General features: G+C 41.8%; 2 protein-coding genes across 8 annotated transcripts in view; one reads left to right on the plus strand and one right to left on the minus strand.

Moving 5' to 3' along the window:
* The window catches only part of brsk2a (BR serine/threonine kinase 2a), a 173,582-nt gene extending 168,846 nt beyond the window's left edge, over positions 1 to 4,736 (plus strand). For 5 of the 6 annotated variants that reach the window (XM_042412264.1, XM_042412262.1, XM_042412265.1 and 2 more), the window contains one exon: positions 3,382 to 4,736. In XM_042412264.1, coding sequence (XP_042268198.1) covers positions 3,382 to 3,554 — 173 coding nt within the window. In that variant the 3' untranslated portion in view covers positions 3,555 to 4,736. The remainder of the gene's footprint in view (positions 1 to 3,381) is intronic. The other variant, XM_042412263.1, reaches the window with a different exon arrangement.
* A 2,888-nt stretch (positions 4,737 to 7,624) lies between these two features.
* Positions 7,625 to 24,786, minus strand: part of abtb2b (ankyrin repeat and BTB (POZ) domain containing 2b) — a 45,174-nt gene continuing 28,012 nt past the window's right edge. For both annotated transcript variants that reach the window (XM_042412723.1, XM_042412722.1), the window contains exons 2-17: positions 23,879 to 24,028; positions 19,985 to 20,195; positions 14,154 to 14,306; positions 13,326 to 13,491; positions 13,060 to 13,149; positions 12,756 to 12,857; positions 12,374 to 12,470; positions 11,326 to 11,461; positions 10,615 to 10,892; positions 10,298 to 10,476; positions 10,061 to 10,166; positions 9,586 to 9,688; positions 9,376 to 9,463; positions 9,148 to 9,216; positions 8,094 to 8,207; positions 7,625 to 7,875 (exon numbers count right to left, since the gene is read on the minus strand). In XM_042412723.1, coding sequence (XP_042268657.1) covers positions 7,642 to 7,875; positions 8,094 to 8,207; positions 9,148 to 9,216; positions 9,376 to 9,463; positions 9,586 to 9,688; positions 10,061 to 10,166; positions 10,298 to 10,476; positions 10,615 to 10,892; positions 11,326 to 11,461; positions 12,374 to 12,470; positions 12,756 to 12,857; positions 13,060 to 13,149; positions 13,326 to 13,491; positions 14,154 to 14,306; positions 19,985 to 20,195; positions 23,879 to 24,028 — 2,276 coding nt within the window. In that variant the 3' untranslated portion in view covers positions 7,625 to 7,641. The remainder of the gene's footprint in view (positions 7,876 to 8,093; positions 8,208 to 9,147; positions 9,217 to 9,375; positions 9,464 to 9,585; positions 9,689 to 10,060; positions 10,167 to 10,297; positions 10,477 to 10,614; positions 10,893 to 11,325; positions 11,462 to 12,373; positions 12,471 to 12,755; positions 12,858 to 13,059; positions 13,150 to 13,325; positions 13,492 to 14,153; positions 14,307 to 19,984; positions 20,196 to 23,878; positions 24,029 to 24,786) is intronic.

Raw genomic sequence — 24,786 nt, forward strand, 5'->3', positions numbered from 1 at the left:
TCCTACTTCCAAGACTGATCGTCGAAGCTCATCACCATGGCAACACCACTGCACCTCAACACAATTCCCACAATGCACTGCACTACACAGCGACACCACACCTGACAAACGCTCCCCCTCGCTCTTTCTCTCTCTCTGTATGTCAGTACAATAGGACCTCCTCCCCCCTTTCTGCCCCCCATCCAGCACTCAGTCAGTAGATACAGAACCTCTGACAGGTGACCCTGTTCAGACCAAACAGCTAACCATTCACCTGTAAACTTCATGTTACTCAGGCCTCCCTGTTGGATTAATTCTTCTATCTTCTCATTAGTTTATACTGAGTCCCTGAAAACGTATAAACCTGTTCTTTCCCCCACTGTGGCTACATCCTACAGTATTCTCTCTCAACACACAGTCTGGATGATGAAGCAAAAAAGAAACAGGCATCCTACTCCTCCCCTTCTGCTCTAAGCATGTCCCTCCTTGTGAATCACTGCCCTAATTGTGTGTGTCTCACTGGCCATCCTCTTGACAATAGCTCCGCCTGCTGTTCAGACAGGGAAACACCATCAGAACATCCTGAATGTAACCATTTTTTAGCAGGAGGACGTGCTGATTTCTCTAGATATCTGTTTCATTACATCTGTCAAACACACTCTTGGTGTCTATTTGTTTTTCCCATTTTCAATCCCATGGCTGGTACAGTTTGTCAGGTGATACTTGGCCTTCATGTAGCGTGGTACTATACTTAGCCATCATGACAGCTGTTATGATATTTAACAGTCTGTTACCATCGCTGTGCCTCAGTAAGTTTACCAATTACTTCAGATCTTATACATTGTCTATATACAGTATACATTTCATTCTTTTATATTGTCAAACTAATTAACAGGATGAGGTGTGGGAAGGGTAAAATCAGAATGAATCACATTAGATTAAGTTTTTAATGATTGCTGCTAAGGCTTGTTTCAGCAGCAAAGATGAGATTGTATATTATGTATTATAACCAGTTAAAGCAATAGAAGATACTGAGAATATTACATAACATAAATAATAAAGGACAATATTCTACTTCATACCTCCTATCAGAGCCAGTTGTTTTTGACCAAGGTCAGACTAAATTAATTTCATGTCTTTCCACTATCAAACACTGTAATATGAATCTTAAAACAGGTCAATGTGTGCTTGGCAGTAATTAAAAGCATTGTTAAACTAAATCTCCTAACTAAATTTCCTTTGGCCTCCTAACACACCTTTAGTGCTACCTGACCACAGGGCCTAAAAAAAGCTAATGGCTGCAATTTAGAATAGAAATGGTTTTGCATACCAATGTGTGTCAAGCAAAAGGCTTCATCAAGTCTTGGTCATTATGTCTCCTAATCACCAGTAACAGCTAGCATACTTGGGAGCCAGCTTAGGAGGAAAAAGACAACAATAAAAGGAGTGTGGAAGAACGTTGCAAACATACTGTAGGACCACAGAAGGGAACCATTCATTTAGAGGATGGTGTCTCTGTTTTATTGAACAAACGAGATCATTAAGTTTCACGAGTTTCCTGACATTTTTGAAAATGTGCAGATTTGGGTGGAGTGAAGTGACTAAATGTGGAATTCTTCACACATGAGAAAGGAGGAAGAGGCAACATTAGGGAGATGCTGGCTGAAACTGTTTTACCAGCTGGATAATGGAGTGGTTAAAACCAATAACCCACATACACACACACACACACACATACACACACACACACAAACACACTCATTCATGCTTAGATGAAATTTGCCCTAATCTCCAGACTACTGCAGGCAGACTTCACTCTTCACACTGGCAGTACATACATATTGTCAGGCCCAAGTTTTGGAATAGAGGCTTTTTAAGGCAAAGCAGCCATAAAAGAAATTCTTTCCAAGTGCCGGTATATAGACACCCTCCAGTCCCGTCTGTGTGTGCGTGTGTGTGTTTTGTCGTCTGTGCAGCACCCCCGCCTGTTTTTTACTGACGTTGTCACCATTCATTTGGCAGCCCACAGGACTCTGTTGTGCAAATGGCTCTTCCACCTAGAATTCAAAAACTGTTCGATGTGTGACTGATAGTTCCCAGAGATGTGCTATGTGTGCACCATTAACAAAAAGAACATTGACTCTTTATTTGCTCCATATCTCATGTTTGGTGTCTTTATTACTCCATCTACCTGCGATGGGACCATTAAGGCCCTGTAGAAAAAAGTAAGTGTGTTTAGCTGGAGGTCATTTGCTTTCGTAATGACAGACATGCACGCTCTCTCTCTCAGTTTGCTTATAGAAGTTAAAGAAATAAAGTTGTATTATTTAGCATATACACCCATTTCAGTCAGCATACAGCATTAAGTTGTGACTGTATTTATGGCTTAAACGCAGCTCAACACAGTTTTGACTCTATTGTAGTGAAATCACATGAGTTGGACTTATTTCACCTCAAAGAGTGACACAGTGATGGTGCAGCTTCACGGTGTGTTTGATGTCTTTGGCCTGGTTTGATACTCAGCTGAAGTGTAAAACTGAACTCAAGTGAAGAAACATCTTGATCAAAGGTTGTCTCTCTGCTCTAGGCAGACTTAAGTCCAAACATCACGGTGTTACATTCGTTTCACTTGGTGCAATAGCCACGGGATGGACAGCCTCCACCAGCAGAGCTTTTGCCGAGGTTCACGCTGCCTTTTAGTACTTTTATGACATCTGTGAAAAATCTCAAACAATTAGGTTTGGCAAATAGAGTGGAGACACTGATCCTTTATTATCCTCCAAGGGCAACCTTATTTTGGAACTCCAAGCTTTTCTCATTGTCTTCCTTCCCCATCATGTGCCCTGCTTCTGGCTGGCCAGACCTGCTTGGGCACCAACTCTCACAGATGACACATTATGTTTAGTCTTTCTGAAGCACACAGTTAATATGTTCAAGAAATTTACCGTATCACCTCATGACAGTGGTTATCTTTTTATCGTCCGCTGCTATCACCTGCTACCAAGCCACTGATGATCCCAAATGAGTCTACACTAACACTATTTGCTGTCATTTCTAGTTTAAGATTGAATGGCTACTTGCACTCGTGTGTTTTCATTGGCTGTGCTGTGACATATGCATGGGTGCTCACACATGACGTAGTCCTGACATGGCTGCCCCAGCAGTTTTCATCCTGGCTGTGTCTGTCTTTCCTCCTCCTCCTCCTCCTCCTCCTCCTCCTCGCCTCCGCTTGCTCTGTCTTTACCTGTAGCTGCGTCTCTATCCTGTGAACCCCATTGTTCATTAGATTGTTTGTTCTCTTTCTTCTCTCTTTCCCCCTTTTTTGTTCTCTTTTCTTCCCGTCTGTGTACCTAGGCAGCCCATTGAGTAACTTCTTTGACGTAATTAAACAACTTTTTTCAGACGAGAAGAACGGACAGGTGCCCTACCCCTCTGGCACGCCCTCCAAGCACTGCCCCTCGCCCATGCACGTCCGGAGGCACGAGCCAGAAAATAATGACACCAAATGCCCCACTGCGGGCCACGACAGAGCCAAGTTGTCGGTGGCATCTTTGGGGACACAAGAGGAGTCTTAGACTGAGACGCTCTGTAGTTGAGCCAGTGCTAAAACCCATCCCAGTATCACTATAAACCAGTGGCACAGAGAGAATACTCTATCTGTACATAGCTAGATGTACATATTCATTTATGAACATTTTTTGTATAAAATGACTTTATATAGATAGAAATATATTGAGAGAATCAATGTGATATTTTACAAACAGCATACTGCACCTACATGACAAACGCACAGTCCTTTCCTTCCACTCCACTCCTTTTCATTACCCCTCAGTGTCCACCATCACCATCCACCCTTCTACCCCAACCATCTAATCGCCTGTGGCCCTTGCTCTGTTTTTTTGCTCCCTTGCTGCTAAACTGTGTGATGACCTGACTTGTTTCTGATACCAGGAATTATCCAGAAAACCTATTAAGTTCCTCCTCCTGCTCCCTGCTCCGTTCGCCCTCCCTCGAACCACCCCTCCACCCCCACCGCCCACCCCCCGAGCGCGCCGAGAGAGACGGACATTTGTTGACGGAGGACTGCTTTTAGAGGTGTGCTGAGGGGTGGGGGAGTTACCATGGAAACAGACCCTTCATGCAGACTTCTACCTTCATCTCCCTCTGCGCCCCTTCTCCACCTCTGGCAGCCGTCAGTAGAAGTAGATGAAAATACCTTTAGTGTTCCCCATCTTAGACACACAAAAACACACACATGTGCACAACTCATCCACACACATACCAATGAAACAAGAACGCACACGCGCACAACCCCACCCCCCCCCAGCCTCCCAACCTGCCCCCTTTTCCTCTCTTTGAGCTCAAGGAGCTTTCCTGAATTGGAAAATAAGCATTTTTGCAAAAAGACACTACATTCACAAAACATATACATGCATACACGCACAGGTCCAGTATGCACAGAAAACTCTGGGATGTATTAACAAGAACATGAACAACAACAACAACAACAACAACAACGACAAAAAGAAGACATGCAGATACACTGACTGATTCAGAGGAGGAGAGAAGGGGGAGGAGTTTTGTGGAAAGCCCAAACAGCTGACGCGGATGCTTGCTGGATTGTATTGTTTGCTTTTTAATATACTTTCTTTGAGAAGAACTGGGTTTAAAATACTAACTGACTTTATTAGACTTAATACTATTGCTGCAAACGGACTGGAATTGTGATTTCAGAGAGGAGCGGGGTGTGAGCAGAACAGGGCAGGGGGGCAGTGAGGGAGATGATATGATAGTATCGGGTTGGGGGGAGGGACGCGGGTGGGTATGTGGGGATTTAAAATGAATGATCTATTCTGTTGTACAGACTGATATCATTTCTTATGTAAAAAAAAAATGAAATGTCTAGTTGTGACACTATGTTTAGATACCATAGGGACAGGTTGGTAAACCTGCGCCTGCCACATAATGTTCTTTCAAATTCCTCTGTGTATTTTTGTTACATGATCATTTATGTCTTTGTTTGATTGACCTAATAATGATCCAAACATTCCTGTTTCCTGTTATCTGCAGCACTTTGTCTTTGGTTTTCCATCTATACCTCTCTCTTAGTCTCACTTACCAGCAGTAGGAGTAGAGGAACAAAAAAAAAAAAAATTATGACGTGATAAATGCAATTGTGGATATTTTTGTATTTTTGTCCTTATTTATTAATGTTTGTTCATCTCACTGTTTCATTTCCTAATTTATTATAACTTGGCTATTTATATGAACAAAGCTGTTAGGTCAGTTGAATGTTATTTATTACCCTCTTGTGTGTTTGTAAATGGGGCAACATTTGAAGAAAAAATGAACTTTTTTTCTCTTTTGTTTTGGTCTGACTTTAACAGAATTATGTGAACATTGACAAGTCACAAACTCTCTTTTCCCTGACCTCACTGATGAGGGAAAGAGAACTTGTGGGAACTCTTGAAAAAAATTATTTACCAGTCATTTAAGAATGTAGACTTAGCCTCTTTTTGGAGAGGGAATATGCTCTTCTATTGATATTTGTCAGTTTCATATTATTGTGCGTGTAGGCCAGGCCTGAGGAGAAGGACACCACAGATCCCAATCTACTTCTTCTCGTTGTAAATAGACAGACAAACCGTGGGGGTTGATTGTCTTCTCAACCATGCTGGGGATTCCTGCTCTATGCTTTTAGCTTGTATTGCTGTGTGCATGTCAAACATGAGCTTTTCTTTGCATGGCTTTAGTGTTAATGTTCCATGCCAAACTCACTCCTTCTCTCAGCCTTCATCGATTCTCTCTCTCTCCACAAAACTACCTTTTAACGTTTAAATTCCCCCTCTGTCCCTAACTTTTCGCCCTCTCTGCTTTTATTTCTGGCCTTCTTTTTTTTTTTTTTTTTATTGTCCCCTTGCTCCCGCTGATCTTTCCCTTCCTCCTCCTCTTATCTTGTGCACAAAGTTTTTGAACAATGCTTCCTTTACTCTGTACCTCTCTGTGGAAGGCTCGGAGGTCTGGGCTGTCTCTACCTGTAGGTAGAAGAGGCACAGGGAGGCAGTACTACAAACACAAAGCAATACCCTATTGTTCACCCTCCTTTCTGTTTTCTACAATGGGAAGCTAGCAGCACTAAGGACATCTGATGATTCTGAGGCCCAGAGCGGTCTTTTTGACAGAGCAGGAACAAAACTGACTGATGTAATCCCCATATAACATAACTGTGAGCATCTTCAGTGCTGAAACAAATAAACTCATTCAGTTATGGTGTGTTTGTTTTTGTTCTCTGTGCTTGTACATGTAAGGGTAAGTGCAGACCCAAAGGAAATACTTGTGTTTTATCATGCATAACAGCCATATGGTAAGGGATTTGTAAATACTTAAAGAATAATAAGTGCAAATTTACTATTAATGTAGTGTAATTATAATCTTGCCTACCATTATTTTACTTTTCCTCATTTTAATTTTCTTCTTTATTACACGTGATGACTTTCATGTTTGTAGGTTTGTGCATTTGCAAGTCTGATTTGTCGTCCTGCATTTCAGGTAAGTCTATACCAACCCACACAAACAGATGGCAGTTAAATTGCTTGGGGTAGTTTGTGCTATTAAAAAAAAAAAAGAAAGGGCTTGTTTACCAGGTTTGTATATTTATTACAATATTCAGCAATAAAACAGACTTTTAGTCAGAATCCCATGTTGAATCCTGCTGTTGTACCTGTGTAGAAGCATTCAACCTCAGCATACATAAGCTTAATTAACTGTTAGGAGTGTACTTGTGTTGTAGAAACAACAGCTACCTGTACACAAAGCAAATTTGAAATAATAATATTAATAATTTGCTTGGATTAAAAACAAAATAAAAAGGGAACACCCTGTTAAATACTCTCACATCTTTTTCTTCTCATTAAATAGAAAATGTCCATCCCACTCTTCAGTAAGTGTTTTGTTTCTCTGGTCATACTTTTTAAAAAATAGAAAATAAAAACATACAGTTACATAGAAGGTACATTGGTTGGAGGCACCGAGTCTACCTCCTTCTTCCCACTCTGCATCATTAGTTGGAATGGAACAAAGCCAAAAGTCCAGCATGGCCGCCTCACGTGATTCTTGAATAGATGCTTCAGTCTATTGTCACTTTGCATAATAGCTTCAGTCAGAACCAGGAGGGTGCCATTGATCCCAATCTTCCAAGGCAATTATTTCTTTGCCAGTTTTGTCCATTAGAGGGCAGCAGTGTTTTACAATTCAGAGCTCCCACCTGTTGCATCCATCTGTTGCTTCTCCATTTAAGCTTCCTGAGCTTTGGAGAAGAAGCATCACATTGTCCAATTTTCTTCTTCATAAACATGCTGTACACTGCAGTAATGTCAAGACTGAGTGCTCGGCACAAAATATGGAGCACTGAATTGTTCACAGAGTAAAGTCTAACTGCTGCCAAATAACTCGCTGATCTGTGTCCCAGTGTCAAAGCACTGTGGAAGTTGCTAGTTATCAAAGATAGGATCAGATTTTACTAAGAAAACATCTGTTCTCCAACCATTTAGACAACTTCTAGATATCTGATCCTGTATCAATGATAACATGAAACTTCTGCTCAAACTGCCACATTCTTCCACTTATTTCTGTCCTCTCTCCTCAGCATCTGTCCTGTTGTCCTCAGACTCGGGAGGAGACGTAGTGAGAGCGTAGTCGTTGTGCTAGGGTGGCCTCTAGCTCCACCAGAGGTGAGTCTCCCCGGCTGTGGACCAGCGTAGAAGTGGAGTTGCTCCCTTGTCGGACCGCAGGGGGTCCCAAAAGCAGGCTCCTGAAACCCTCTCTCTCCAGCAGAGCAGGCATCTGCTGCAAGAAGTAGCCTTCACAGAATGAGCTCAGCTCCACCGAACCATGGACCTGTGATAAGAGAAGACAATTTATGGTCATATGTTTTTGCCGTATAAAAAAAAAACTGCTATTAAGTGTAGAATGCAGTCCACCTCATCATGTAACATACTTTTGTGCATTCACCTCAGGTGAGTTACCTTAGTTACACTGGCATATAGCGCAAAGCTCTGCTATAGAATAAAGCCTACATAATTGTACCATTTGAACCAGGCTTCTCAATGTGTTACCTTAGCTGTCTTGTAGATGCTGACTGCATTATCCAGGTTGATGTGCTGAGAACAGATAAGTTCACAGTGTCTTTGTAACGCCCCCAGCTGGAACAGACTAGCAGCTGACAACAACTGCAGGAGAAAACACAAGCAAGTGTTAACACTGGAGAAACACTCTGGCTTATATTTCATAACATGAAGAAGGCCAAGACTCGGATACAGCAGTGAAGGAAAATTCTGTTTGTTTTGGCCATTATTTTTATTAGGATTATTTTTGCTGAAAGGGGACGCATTGACACTGATAGAGAAGTCCACAGTTTAGCCAAATCATGTAAACCACGAAGCTGGACGTGAAAATATAAACAATTCTTCACACATTAAATCAGTTTTATTTTTACTTATTTTATCAACTTTAACCTGCAAATAATACCGTTGCTGTGCATGCACAACAACACTATTGCTAGGCTAAAGGCTGGGCAGGAAGTTGCTGTCGTTTGTTGTGTGTACAGTGTACACACTTGTTACCCCCTGTGAGGCAGCTGGGTTCGCGAGATCATGGCATGTGACAACCCATCTTGTCAGGTTTCAAGTTATGCGCTTGTGTCCAAACCACCGGTGGTTTGGACCAATCAGTGTCCTATGAGGATTCTCGCATGATCTTGTGAATCCAGCTGCCTCGCAAGGTAAGACAGTGATGAATGGTGATAGACAGATGGTTCATCCAATCACCTGCCAAGTATTTTTTGAAAGTGCCCGCCCTTTTCCAAACAGTTTCCAAGGACGACTTCTCAGATGCGTGTGTGTAACAAACCATCAGGCGCATCAGGTTAACACACTTGTCCCACGTTCATTCACTTGATTCCAATTCAAAACATGCACTTTACTGTTCCAACAACATTATTTCCCCTGATAATGTTAATGGTGTTATAGTATTACTGAAGCATGTAAATTATACTGTCAACAGAGTTGAGATGTGATAATTCTATCATGAGAACGTGTATATATCATATCCCCTCATATCCCCTGGAAGGTGTAAAATGTTTCACACAACTACCTATTTAATGATTCTCACCTCCAACAGGTCAGACACATTAGTTTTCAGTGACTCCGTTCCTCCACAGTACAGGTATGACATCATCATCTGCAGAGAGGTGATACGGTCAGTACAGTAGTAGGTTTTGTTATACACAATAGGTGTGACTCCAGTTTTTTCTATCAATCTCGATTCACTGTGACCGACTAAATGACGGACTATTTAGGGAAGTATTTTTCAAAATTAATTTATTAATATATTTGTTACCTGAAAAATGTTGTACTTGACATCACTGATCTCAATCTCCTTGTTGGGGCTTCCATCTGATCCAGAATTTGCCAGTAAAGACTTGAATCTACAGGAAAACAAATTTCTTTGTCAAAACCCTTTAAGAAAATATTTTTTAAATGACAACTGTATCTAAGTAGGTTAATGTACAGTATCATTATCTCTTCTGTCTAGTGGAACATATCTCACCTGTCAGAAGCTGTAATCAGCAGGACTCTGTGGCCGTAGAACGGTTTCCCTTCCACCACAAATGTCACATCTGACATCTCCTGGTTATTCAGAAAGTGAGGGTCTGTAGGAAAACACAACACATTCTTACAACTTTTGTTAAACAGATTCCTTGTAACAAGGAAATCAGTCTGAACACCTGGCCACAATTAGATAATCAATTGATTAGTCAGAAAGACTAAAATTATACATCATTTAAGCCATTTTTCAAGCAAGAATGCAAAACATTCCAGTTCAAGCTTCTCAAGAGTGAGGATTCATATTTGTCCTATGTGATTGTAAAGTGATCATGGTCAGTTGTCACACAATTTGATGACATCACTTTGGGTTTTCGGTAACTGTGATGGGCATTTTTCAGTAAGAATTAAGAAAATAATTGGCAGATTAGTCAGTAGTGAAAATAACTATATACACAGAAGAATAATTGAGTCCTCACCCAACTGTGCTGAGAGAGTTGCCCTCATCTCAGGGACAACTGGAAGGGGTGCTGGGCCAAAACAGTGACTAAAAATAGTCCCCAACTGCTGTACAATGGCATCATTCTGGGAGAAATGAAAGAACAGGGAGGAGGGCATTATATCACAACAAAACTACTTCCTTGCTTTCACATTTTATGCTGAAAATATGAAGAGGAAAATAGACAGACACACGAAAGATTGAGTTAGATGTGTACCTTGGTGGTACGCAAGATACTGAACATAAGGGGCAGGCCTATGGTGACCAACTCCTCACAGTAGTCCTCTTCTCTGATGGTGGTGAACTCTCTGAGGAGGGAGAGAGTGACTCCTGCCCTGGACTGCTGCTGGGCACAACGCAGGGATTCAAGCCACACGTGCAGTTTCCATGGTACACCTGGTTAGAAAGAATGGATTTATGCTTTAGTTAGTACTATGAAGGTGGAAAAAGAAACATTATGTAGAAAAAAACAGTAAAAACTAAAAAAAAACCCTATAGTAAAAAGTGTCTATAGTAAAAAAGTCTGATAGGTACCCATAGCTCGTAGCTCCATGGTGACGTCCAGGTAGCCATGTTCTGCGCTGTAGTAACTGGCCTCTTGCAGAGCTTTCATCCTGGCCTTACAGAGCCTGGGTATGCCCCCCTCGGGCAGGGCCCCAGGGCCAGAGGAAGGGTTAGAGATGGGGGAGAGAGGGAGGAAAGGGCAGATCCCAGCCTCCTCACCCTCCACCCCCTCAGCTAAGATCTCCTCCAGAGACAGGACATCCTCTTTGACTTGCTGGGGCTGAGTCAGGAGCTTTCTCAGCACGTTCCTGACAAGATAAATGGGAGGAAGAGGACATGGAAGGAGGGAGAGAAAGACAGAAAGAAGGCATGAAAACATTTCTAGGAGCTCAAATTGCAACATATTCATCCATTTTTGCGACCCTGTATGCTCCTCTCTGTCACCCTCACTGTGGAATGTGAAGTGTTGAGTCTATATTGTGTTCACACATACACAGAGTGAACAGGTGGAGAGGTTTATGCTACAAGTTAGTGTTAAGAGATGGATGGACTCTATAATGGAAGGAAATCCTGACCAAGCTTTTCATACTCTGATACTTTCTAGGTCATTCAAAGGGAGGAATCTCCCCTCAAAGCTCAAATGTAGACTTTCTTCGCTTAGCAGGCAGTTTGTCAGAGTGCTCCAGCACCATCTGTTGTGCTGTTTTCAGTGCTTTTCAGGTCAGAGTGATTGACGCATACCTGTGTCCATGTGCTGCAGCATGACTGAAGCAGTTCATGTCCTCATATAGGGATGATGTAAGGGCATTTCCATCGTGGGTCTTTGATAAGGGGTCAGCACCTCGTGCCAGGAGCAAACTCACCATCTCATAGTTGCCTGGGAGACACATAAACAGTCAATTACATACAGATACAGCTCTTAAACAGCCTTACATTTGATGTCATGGGACATTTTATATGTATTAATCATAAAATATCTTCATTGTATCCACAGCCATGCTTGTTAATGACCAATTCTCCTTGTGTATTTTTCCCACTGGACATCTTTTTGAATTCTCATTTGTTCTTTTATCACCCTACAACTATTAACATTTTATCACTTCATTTTCACTGCTTTTAGTGTTTTTATTGCTTATTTTGTAATACATTGCATTATACTCAGGATATCTTCTTTCTTGCTTTATTACACTTACTGCTGCAATGATGGAATTTGACCACAGGGACCAATGAAGTTTTATCATACTTTATTTTGCAGTTTCACACAAGCAAAGGCATTCATATTAGGCACTATTTACACACTGTCATTGCTGCTATGTAGAGCATGTGTCTCTTTCACTACAGCTATGTGTGGCTTTCAGATGATCCCGCAGAGGAATGCTGCCCAAGAGTTCTAAACAACCACAGACGGCACTCCTCTCCTCTCACCATGCCTTCATTCACCCTCTCATTTCCTCAGTCCTCCATCTAGTTTGCCATTTACAACCCAATCCTGTGCTGCTCTTGGTGCTCTTTTGGAAGAATAGCTCATGAATGCATTTGTGACTGATAATTGTGAAAATTATGATCATTTTTACTCAAAGTTACTACAGCGGCTCTTGTTCATTCACCTCCTCTCTTGCTTGACCCTCCAACAACCTCTGCTTACATAATTTAAAAGTAGTAATTTAGCTACCATAAATCAAGTAGAACATAGACCTACTGTAAGTCAGACAATTCTCTAGCATTAGCTATGCCTTTTGTCGTGTGGGTTTTTTTTTTGTTGTGTGTGTGTGCGTGTGTGTTGGCCCACCTGCTGCTGAAGCCAGCTGCAATGGAGTGTCTGCCGTGCTTTCCTGCCCATTGCGGACTGCGGCCCCCTCCACATTGGCCCCTGCATCCAACAGGAGCTGGAGAGACACACCACATCTGTTATATTAAGCAATGTTTGACATCCTGTGACTCATTTATGGCCTGGCCTCTGACCTCACATTTGTCAATCCACTTTAGAAAGGTTTGCATCAGATCTACAGTTAACTTGGGACTATGTAGAACAACCAGCATTCATTGTGGATATACAGCAAGATATTTTGCCCTTGAGGAAAACTTAGAACAGGCATGCAGCATATCTATCGAGGGCTTTCTGTACTAGCTACATCTGGCGGCTACTATATATGTTTGTATGCGTTTCCAACCTGCACTACAGAGATGTGTCCATGCAGCACAGCAAAGGTGAGGGCTGCCCAGTGTCGACTATCGGGATGCACAGAGGGGTGCTTTGGGGAGCATGGTGGAACCTGACAGCACAGAGGAAATCAGTGTTACACAACGAGATCGCACTCAAGAAAACATTAAAAAATATACTCATCCCAGCCTCTGTGAACTTAAATGGTTTAAAAGTGATGTACTGCATCCACAGTGGGTAGATGTAGAAGTATACTTTATGTGCAACGTTTAAACAAATCTGTTCATCAGCTGCAACTGTTGAAGCATATTTACCGCCACGTCAAGGTTTGCCCCGGCATCTATCAACATCTGGACGAGGGCCTCATCTCCAGCTGCGCAGGCATACATCAGAGGGGTCATCCCCTGAGAGATCAACAGAAAGGAGGGGCATTGACAGATGAAAGAAGGGAAACAAATACATGAAGTGGTGCTTTAATATGACTGATGGAAATCTTTTCTCATGCAGATTGCTGTAATATTTCTCTAAAAACACAGGGCAGACATACACACATATACACAAACAGAACGATGTTCCATACCTGGTCATCCATGCTGTTGACCCCGTCTGGCCCCAGCAGATCGATGGCTTGACCAATGAGATCTGTGCGTCCACAGTTGAGCATCCGAAAACCCAAGTCGAGGTGGAACTTGTCTGTGGCAGCTTTGGAATCCAGGCGTTTGAAGGAGCTAAAGCAACACTCGGGCCTGATGGAGACAGACAGACAGAGAAAGAGAGAGACTAAATAACCAGGTCACTATCAGTTTTTGAGAGCTCTCTTGCTGCTAGCTATTTATTTGGCCAAGTCTGTCAGTCTGAAGAAACACTTTTCTTCTCCACAAAGAAAAATAAAACATAAGACATGGAGAGATACAAGAGTTTGTTTCAAGCATGTTTTCATGAGTGTATACTTCATGAACAGGTTAATGAACCACATTATAGTCATTGAAGAGTCATTAATCTACTGTATGTGGGGTGTAATTGTTAGTGGAATATTATATTCCATTTCTGCCAAGTCCGTTCCACTAGATGCCACTAAATTCTACACACTGCAACTTTAAATTACAAGCATATATTTTGTGGATTAAATGAAAAACACATTCAGCACTGTCTTCTTTTTTTTTCTTTTAAACTAATTAGAATGACCTTATGAACACAGGTTCTTTGTCATAGCTGATGAAAGGCAAGTGACCAGAGTCAAGAAAAGTAAAATTAAATCTGGTCTTCTCTGCAGACATTGTTGAGGTTCTTATTTTAAATTACCAGCAGTTACAGATGTTCAGATATAGCGCACCGTGTCCTGCCTTTTATAAGCACTCATATCACTGTTTGTACTTTTAAGTGGCCAGGACAGTGTGTTCTCATTTACTTCAGCTGTCTTGGTTCACAGTCCAGTCCTGGAAGGAGAAGTCTGGCAGTCTGTCTGACATCATCACTGTCCACCAATAGGCTCTTGCGATGCTCAGCGTGAACTATGGCCACTCTCATCCACTCCATCAGAGGCGGCAGCAACAGGAATGGCCTGTGAAGAGAAAAGATAATTAATTCCAGTTCAGTCTACTTATGTGCTTGGGACAATTTGCATCAATACTGAAAATCTGTAACATCTACGCTAGGTAACAGTCATGTAAACAAATTTGAACCAGTGAGTTCACGTAAGCTCTCTCCAATAAACTATCAGGCTGTGTGGGAGAGGGCTATCAGTGTGGAGTATAAGATTTGTTCAGCACTTATGATTCAGTGATGCTGAAAGAGACAACATAAACTATCTTCAACTAGATGACTTGTGTGTGTCTGGCAGTACTTCCCCTGACCCTGACTAGTGCACAGTGACTCATCTTTAAACAAACACCAACATGAACACTGCACAGAGCATCTCACCTCTACTGATTACATATACTTGCCAGTTCTTACACATCACATGCAGTCATAATTCTCCTTTTAAGTCATCATACACGAAAGCACACACTATTATTAACAAATGTATACCTTTATGACTCATAAGTGTTTGTTTATGGGTTACCAGGTTGTGAAGTGAAACTTTCTTTTCCAGTAAGATGTCATATGAGATGAGAACTGTGACTTCATTTGAGCTGTGGTTTGATACACAAAACACCGAAGTGGCTTCTGAATAATCAACCTATTTTTAAACCAGCAGTGGCAGAATCAACTATCTACAGTAAGGGGGCTAAACAAAGGTGCAGCACGCTGACATTGTTACTGCTGGTTTTTGAGATCTTAAACAAAAAACAAGACAAGGAAAAGCGAATCAACTGAAACTAAAAAGGGGATAAAAATAGGAGTGACAGACAAAATTGACCTGAAACCTGAGGGGACAAGAGAAAATGTCATTAATCGTGGTGAAGCATGAGAGTAAACATCAGTAGAGGAATAAAAGAGCAGAAAATGAGGTGTACTGTGGTATTTGTGAATGTGGCATTCTGAAAGTCATTTAAGATAATGTGATTGCTCTCTTTACGTCTCTCCTCTCTGTGTTTTTCTTTTGTTTTTTCATTGTCCTCCCCTCACACCTATTCTTCTAAATCCCTTTAGAAACCACTGGTGATATGGTTATCTGTAACGCCACGTCTAGTCGGTTATCTAGTCTTAATCCCTTCTTGTCTATATGCTTTTCTCTCAACATATGGGCATAGAATGTGCTTGTGAACAATGACACATTATTGTGAATGGTATTGTTTGCTTTTGATCCTAACAAGCTTCAGTCGGAGCGTGTTAATGATTGTTTGAACACTGCTGCTGTGTTCTCATGAGTTACTAAACCGCCTTTCTCCTGCTGTGATGTTATTCTTAGCAGTGGCTTCACCTTTGTTCTGAGGAGCTGCAACCACTCCAGCGCATATCATGAATACAGATGGAGGTAAAAGCATGAGCGGTATACAGCATATATCACTGTAGTGCGCATGCTGTAAGGATCCAAGCTACTGTTAATGAGCACTGGGACCCCCGTAGTGCCATTTATTCTCCTCATTGTGTTTACTTTAAGCAGCGACCTATAGAACAGCTCCTTCTGTATGACAGCACTCTCATTTATTATCTCTTTGTTAATAATGTATAACGTTAAGTGTATATACTCCTTTTATTCGAAAGCTTCAGAAAATAAATGTCAAAAACTTTTTATAACTGGACAGTATAAAAAAGCAAATACCAGAAAGAAAGTTGCTGAATCACTGTTAGCAAAGCAGAAAATAAAAAATAATAACTGTATTGCAGACACTGTAGTGTATTTAAGCCCTTAAAATAGCTTCAAATAACTATGTCTCAAACTTTTTCCTCATAATTTAAAAATCAGCAGATACCCTGCTGTTCTCTGTTTCTGTCTATTTTATCTTCTAGCTATTCTCTCAGATGTTGTTTCAATACTTTATCAGTCAGTGATCAGTCAGGAGGAGGGACCCTGCTGTCACCCATGCGTGACAGTTAACAAGCAGACAAGGAGCTAATGGTCTAGAGGAGGAGTAAGAGGAGGGGGTTGTTAAATGGGGTTGATGGGTGCACATAAGGAGGGTTTGAGTGTTAGGGAAACGGCTGGGAGGCAGGTGTGGTATGTCAAAATGAAGAAGGGGGTTGGGTGGCAGTTTTTGGCAGTTTGGGGATAGTGCCAGGGGTGTAGAGTGATAAGAAAGCTGTGTTTCTGAGGAGAGGAGGAGCAGTGGGCTTGGGAATCAATGTTATGCCCCTCTTAATGAGCTCCACTCAACACAAATTGGGCTGTGTGTGTCTGTGCATTCGTGCATGTATATGTGTCTGTCTGCCTGAATGCCCCAAGGCATCCGCCCTGCTACTTTACTGCATGCTTGCTTCCAGGCATGCACGGTGCACTGGCACTAATCCAGAACTAACACAGCTCCAATCAACTGTATCCAGCTTTTAACACTTAATGCTCATTGATCCATCAGAGAAATTTCCTCTGTTGTCCGCTTTAACAATCAGCATTTCGTCGCCTGTGTTTTAGTGTGTAAAAGAATAAAAATTCCAATCTCTGCATAATAACCGAGGTAGTGTTTTTCCTTCCATGACCTGAAGTTGTGTTTCCCTACAAAATACTCTCAGCTGTGGTTTTATACCAGTTAACCTCTAATGTTGTTTTAAGTATATGCGTGTGCAAATGTACATCTTCGCAAATCAAGCGAGGCCACGTGTGTGTATACACCTTTGCCAGTGGCCCACCACTACAGACAGATGGAGCATGTCTCTACCATCACTCATGCTGTTCTGGCCCCTATCCCACAATTAATTTTTCTCCTCTACCTCCTCGTTCTTCTATCTGGACTGCCTCCCCCATACATCTCCCATCTGACCCCTGTATCTGGGTTATGCCCCTCAGCCTGAAACACAAACTTCAGCTTCATCAGAGAGTCAGTGCAACATCAAAGCCGGGATGCCTGTTAACACTGAAACTAGATAGCACTTCTGGGTAGCCTACTGACCCGACATGTTAAGGCTACACACTGAGAACAGCGGGATGTAGACATACACAGACATACATAGACAAACTCTCCCACACATGTGCACACAAGCACATGAACATATAAATGATAGCTCTGATTCATGGCGTCTTTCTCAACACCACCTGGCTGGTCATAAAATGACAGTCCACTCAAATTGCGGTCAGGTGTGTTGGAACTCTTACTTGTCCAACATGAAAAGCACAGTGTTTTCTCCACAGGAGCCAATATTATACATTCTACACTGGCCCCATATGTTCTGTGTGTCCTTTATCCTGAAGCCAATGTTATTGACTTCACATGGAACAAACTTCAATCAGGTCTTAAAGCAGACCCCATCATGGGCTGAAAAGGGTCAAGGTTAACCACTGATCTAGAGTCAGATTACTCTCATAAAGGCTCCATAAGGGTGGGGGTAACCATATCTGATGTATCTGGGGTTAGAAATAACCTCCATCAGCTACTTCTTATCACTATAACACATCTATCCATTAGTGCTCCCTTCCATCTCCTGGAGGAAACAGGGACTGGTGTGGTCTGTTCAGAGCAATGCTTCTTTTTGATTGAAAGTGATTTTCACTATTTAAATTATTGGTTAATAACTTTCATTACTGATAAAAGTTGTATTTTTCTACACTGAGGTATTTAGCCACACATAAATTGGTGTTTGTACTCCCAAACTGACAGCAGTCCAACACTCCAATACAACATCATTACTCACAACTACAGCTAAGCACTAGGTTTAAAGGATCATAACAAAAAGGGCGTCTCTCTTATTTTTGAGGATTCTGCAATAAGGCTTTCACCAGGCTCCATATAATGTTTGATGATGTGGCCCACACAGATTTGGTGGTTTTGGGTTTCCACCAAAAAGATTTTATAAAGCTTTCAATACAGGGTGAGCCAGAGAGATGGAGAGGCCCATTGAGGGAGAGAAGTCTGTATCATTACCAGGTGCTAACATTGTAATCAAAACCAGGTTTACACTGTTCTACTCTACCACCTGAGTCTGCCCTGTATACCAACATTCAGACACTGCACATAGTCACACACACAAAAACATGTATTAAAATAAACAGACAGAAAGTTAAACCAATACATTTCTAGAAAGAACATAAAATGTTGCAGATGTTACAAAATATACAGTATAACAGGATGCTAAATCATTTCATCCTGCACACATAAAGCAGGCTGATATACACCCAACATTAAAAACATCTGAAGACTTGGAAGAAAGGCCAAGATGATGAAAAAGAGGGGTGTATTTTTGCTGTTCTATTCTCTTTGATGCTAATGAGGAGCCCACCTTTGCTCACTCACACTGTGTCTGTTCATTATTACATGAATGGGAGCCAGCTGGCTCTGCACGCATTAGTACGTGTGTGTGCGCACATGTATGGTGTGTCTGGATAAGAGAAGATGCAGATTTGGCTGATTTCATCACAAAAACTTTCATGTAACTGTGATCATCTCACAGATGTCATGCCCTCATCATAACCGTCATAACCTAACAATCACGAACACATGAAGTAGAGGATATAATATTAAGTGAGAAATACACACACACACACACACACATACACACACACACATACATTAAACCCACTTGGCACAGCAAACTGAACACACACTTCACACGGAGCTGCATCCCACTTATATGCTTGAGTGCTACCTTTAGACAGGACTCCATACATCAATTCAAAAAGTGTAATTAACCTTTACACATACGAGAGCAATTTCCACTGACATTTTTAACATATAGTTACTCTGGGACACACACACACACGTGTCTGGTGTGTCACACAGATGTGTGGGAAGCCTGCAAGTGTTTTTCTCCCATAGACTCACACACTCAAATTGTAAATAATAATGTTACCTTAACTGACTGCACATAATGTATCTCTAACATTTCTTTGGACTGTTTAATATCACAACCGTAAACTCCCGTTAGCACATGTCATGCAACTCAATGTTTTAACATGTTTTATGAGTTCACTTTAGAAGAAAAGAGTCGTGACTCAGTTTAGAGTTAAGAAGCCACGATACTCCATCAGGACTGATTGTTGGATGGTGAAACAGCTTCAGACAAAGTCGAGAATTATCAGAATTGTTCTACAAAGGCAAACCAAGGAGGATCAGAGGAGTCCCCAACAGAATTACAGGCCATTAGCACCTCTTAAAATCCCTTAAACCACCAGTCTTTAGCCTAATTCACACTCTAAATGTGCAATTCACCCTTTTATCAGACCAACGTTAACACCTGGAAGCTCTAGGTTACCTGTAATTTACCTCAAGAAAATTAACACTTATTGAGGTGTTAATTTCACCAGAGGGAAATGGGATTAGGAATGGCTGAGAAAGAATGATGGTCTGCAAAAGAACTGTTTTCATGATTAGAACCTATTTGTTAATTTCTGGTTGTGGATGTTGGTGTATTTGAGTTTGTGTATTTGCAATGGCAAGAGTGCTGGCATTAATTACATTCCTGTCAACCTCATGAGCCAAATCTAATTTTCTAATTAGGGGTGTTATCAAGAAAATTGAATAAACCATAGCCTACAATTAAAGAAAGGAGAAGCAGTACTACTAGGAAACACATTTTCTGATCATGGCTCCAAAACCAAAATGGAAAAACATACCACCGTCTGAGATTAGATCTGTTATTTTACTGTGCCTGTGATACACTTCTGGAGAGCATCTAAAGCTCTCTGGTCCGGTCATGCATGACACCCACCTCTCTTTACTAAGTGCCATGCGTGGGGGATCTAAGTTGGGATTCTCCATGGACTCCATTTGGGGGCAGCGCAGGAAGTAGTAAAGGGTGTGGAGGGCATCAGGCGACCAGGACACGGGCTGTTGGGGACGGGCGTGGCGAGCTGGGCTCAGCCCCGGGCGCACTGAGCTCAGGCGTTGCATATGGTGCATTGCGCGGGACACCAAGTCACCTGGAACAAAGGAAATATGTTGTATCAGGGTTAGATGGTTTAGAAGATATCTGTTATTATTAACAAGTTAGTTACGCTTGCTCATTTTATTTGTTCAGGTTTTTAACACAGTATCGTAATTTAAAAGTTCCCTGGGGAGGTGTACAGGCCCTACACTAATGCCAAGTGGCACATAAAAAAACTGAAACCATAACAAGAATTCTCAGTGCCCAGAAAAAAACCCTGTGGGCTTCCAGTCAAACCGGATTTCCCCTTTTCCTAAACCCTCCTTTACTCATTACTCTCCCTCCATGTCTCTGGTGGTATTTGCCATTAGCAGTGTCATTATCAGAAAACACAGCCAGACGGCCAGTCTAAATAGCCATTCATCTTTAATCACTGAAGGAGTTAATAGGCTGACAGACAGTAAAGCAGGCTCTAATGAATTGTTCAACTGTTTCTGTGTTGTTGCCGTTTAATTATGGCACTCAGCCCTAAAAAGGTGGATGTCAGTCACATGATAAAAGCAAGGTTCTGTATCTATGCTTAAGTTTTGTAAAACGTCTAGACTACCAGCTGTGTGGAAATATGCTGCTTATCAGAGGATTCGTCCTCCCACACTGTGAGCTAAGCAGACAACCACATTACTGCGCCTTTTTCCTGAATTTACAGCATAATATTTATTAAATTTAACAGTAGACAGGACACAGAAGACATAAGAGGGTGTAACAAGTAGAGTGTGTGGGTAACTATTGCGTGGCCATGCGTGTCAGAGCAGAAGAGGAGTAGACAAAATATCAGTCATCTCAAGGAGGAGATGTGGAGGAGGGGCGTGAAGGAGGGAGGCCAGGTCGAAACTTAGGATCGTGTAACGCTCATTTAGCATAATTACCCCTGGGTTAATTTCTAACCAGATTACCGTGAGTGGAAGTCTGCACAGAGGCCAAGGCTGGGGATTTCAGCAGTGTGTATGCGTATGTGTGTGTCTATATAAAGGGGTTTGGAGTACTTCGAGGGGGGTTAGATTTGGGAAACCCTCCCAAAACAGACCCCACTTACAGCTGAAGGGCCTCCTTTGTGTTAACCACCATCAGCAGTCCCTCCAGGAGGTCTCCCAGGAATTCTTACCCAAGATGGAGAGCCTCTCCCTGGCTTTCCAGCACATATTGTGCCCTGAGGCTAAACTAAGCTCCAGGGGTCAGGAGGATATGAAATGGTTCATTCTTAGATTACAGCTTATATTGGAGTCCTTGTGGAGGCCTGGAAGTGAATAAACTGTGACCATTCTGCTTTTTGAACACATTTTAACAAACTGTGCCAATTACAGGAAAGTTGAAAGATAAAAAATCTTTTAGTGATCAAGGTAATTAGAAGATGTAAATTATACCGTCAGTCAATTCAACACAAACAAGTTTTTATCTGGACTTTTTGTGACCCCAGAAGGCTAATTGGCTTTACAGGCTTTAGAAATAAAGTTCATTTTATTTTGGGTTAGTCCAATCTTGATCTTTAATATTTCCCTTTAGTGAACAGGATGGTCACATACTCACAGTTTCCCATAGCTGGTGGAAGACCACTGCAGAGCTGCAAATCAAACATTCAAAGGTGTCTGAAGGGAACGTTCACAGTCAGGCTATTGGTTACACTATATTTCCAAAACTTCTGGATATTTAGTTGAAACGTCCAGTATCCTGCCACCCATTATCCATCATGTTTATGTATGCTGTGTGTTTGTGTGTCTGGCCAAGTCCGGTCTAGAGATTCAGCAGGACTGAGCAGCTTAGTACAGATGCTCCTGTGTCTGCCTGGTCTCCTGGGCTCAGATCACAGTGCCAAGCCCTCTCTGTTTTTGTTGTGTGTACACGTATCGGTGAACACATGCCTGTGTGTGCGTGTGTTTGTAGGCGCGAATGAGTGTGAAGCATGCCAGCCCTGCCCAGACCAGCCCAGCTTCACACCACCAGAGAGAGATGTGGCACAAAGAGTCCACTGAGCAAGTCGGAGAAAGAGTGTGTCTGTGTTTCAGAGTGCGTGTGCACTTTCTTAATGCCTCACTAACGACGGTGGTGTATGAACGTGGCCTTGTGCAGGAGGAACAAATGGCAGAGTGTTAGCTCATTTGGAGATGGAAACCTATCCGCACTCTCACCAACACTAACCTTCATCCCTCCTCCTCTCTCAGTGCCCTGACAACCTCACACTTCACCTCTCTACCTTTCCATCATTTCCCCTGACCCCCCCCACCTACAAGCCACAAATCTAAACGCTGTTTTACCCACTACATACTCCTTCCTTAAACTTAATCCTCTACCTTTCCTACCTCCTTCCCTCAGTACCCCCTCTCGTCTAGTCCTGGCTCTTTTTCACTTTTTAATGACCCTGATTCCAGGGCACCGTCACTGCCAACTCCATCACAGTCTCCAGTTTAAACAGACCACAGTTACAGTAGAGTACAGAATGATTGAGCGAGTGTGTGCCTGTGTTTACCAACCTAAATCCGTGTATGAGACGTTGGTATCAAGCACTGGTGATATTTTCATTCTATATGACAAAGAATCTTTCCAGTGATTCAAACCTAATGGTTGGAAAAAAGCCCCAAGAAGGCCCTCACTACTTAATAGCTCTGACCAGTCCATCATTGTAAAAGGACATTTAAATACACCAACCATCAACCCTGTTCTTATATGGGACTGAAACATGAACTTTGGCCGACAAAGTGTTCAAAGCTGTTGTAAAATACCCAGTAAGCACACCATGAGTATACAGTACTGCCTATAAATAAAGCAAGCCCCCTAATAACATTTTAAATGTATTATATATACACAATTTAACATTGTCAGAGGGATCATTTTAAAATGTATTTTAAAACTTCACAGGCAGCAAAGTTCCTTAAACAAACCATTCGTCTCTTTTAGTGGCCAAGTAACTATTAAGCGGACATGGGAATGAGAGCCAGACTTCTTTTTTTTCTGATAAAACATGCAGACAACCAGGAAAACATCGTCTAAAGACTGAAATCAGGCTTCACAGAGAAGAGGTACAGCTACATCCTGACTGACAGCTGACAGATTAGAGTCTGAGACAGGCTGTCCACATCTTTTTTTGACTAACTTGACTGAGGGAGAAAAGAAAAAAATAAAAAATAAAAATAAAAGTAAAAAAAAAAGATTGATGTGCATTGTTTGGTAATAAGGCAAGCAAAGAGGCAGACAGCAAAACAGACGAGGGACAGACAATAAACAATCAGAAGCATTATCACTTTATTCTCCAGAGCTCCATGTGTAGATAAACTATTCCCCTGCTTATTTATAGCGTAGTGGACATTAGACAGCTTTCACTATGAAAGGCACAAGATGGCACTTGACAGGCTGATAAAGTAATTATATTATCTCTGTATTATCTCTGTTAGGCTCTTAACTACACTTGGCTGTCTCAAGTATCAGTCTTTTGGGCAGAGGAAAGGTTTCCTGTCCTCCAGAACACAGTGGGAATAACAAGGTGGAAGTGTTCAGTAAGTTGTCAAGTATTTAAAAAAATATGATAAATCATTTCTGGGATTTTTTTTCAAATCTGTATTAAGAATAATGATTTTTAGCTTCACTGGTGTTCCTTAATGATTGTTAAAAAAATCTCTGAGGAATTGAATAAATTAAACATATAATGTGAAAAAGTCTGGACCACACACACTATTCATGTTCACTCACTGAGTTCTGAGATGCTGCCCACACAGGTAGCCAGCAGGGACTGTTCCAGCGTCCTCAGCTCCAGCTGGGCATAGGCATCCTCCCTGCAGTCCACAGACGTCTGCTGGTTCTCTGTGTAGGGACTGAAATGCGCCGGGAGAGACAAAACTCCTACGGAGACAAAAACAGAGAGAAAGGAATTTATGATTAATATGAAATGATTGTGAGGATTGCCAACAAACCACCACAACTTCTATAACTGTTGCTTTCTGCACTGCTCCTACAGAAGTCCCAAAACAATTGCTGGTGGTATTTACATAGTGTATTTGTAATCCTGGTAACATGTAACCCACACCGCTGAGGGCAAACAAATACACGAGGGAATGTGAGTCTTGCTCTCAACACATTCAGGAAAATAAACAAAGCACATAATGACATCAGGCTAATACAAACAAAACAAATGCATTAGACATAGGCAGAGGCCTCACAGAAAGGAATACCAAGAGAGACTATGATGAAAATAAGAATTCATTGTTACTGCGGGTATTTACTTCCCTTTCATATCATAGACATTATACAACATATACTACACATACTGCTTAACGTCCACACTGCCGATACTTTGCAGAGGTCTTAAGAAGCTAGTAACATATGGTTACGGTAGATAAATGATGATATGACTGCAATATCTGGAAATAGTCAGTAAGATGAAGGGTTGGTATGTGGATCATTAATCAACTGAGTGCTGAAGGGGTCAGAGACCACCAGCTGCTCAACACACCGACCCAACAACCCCTCTGACCTTTTTTTTACACTACCGTACACACAGATGAAGAAACAAACAAAGTCAGGTTACAGAATAAGGAGGATTTGCTATTTGTTCAGCATCCGTCACAAAGAAACGGGAGGAGGTCGGGATAAGTTTAAAG

The sequence above is a fragment of the Thunnus maccoyii genome, chromosome 5 (assembly GCF_910596095.1).
Source record: "Thunnus maccoyii chromosome 5, fThuMac1.1, whole genome shotgun sequence".
Lineage (NCBI taxonomy): Eukaryota > Metazoa > Chordata > Actinopteri > Scombriformes > Scombridae > Thunnus > Thunnus maccoyii.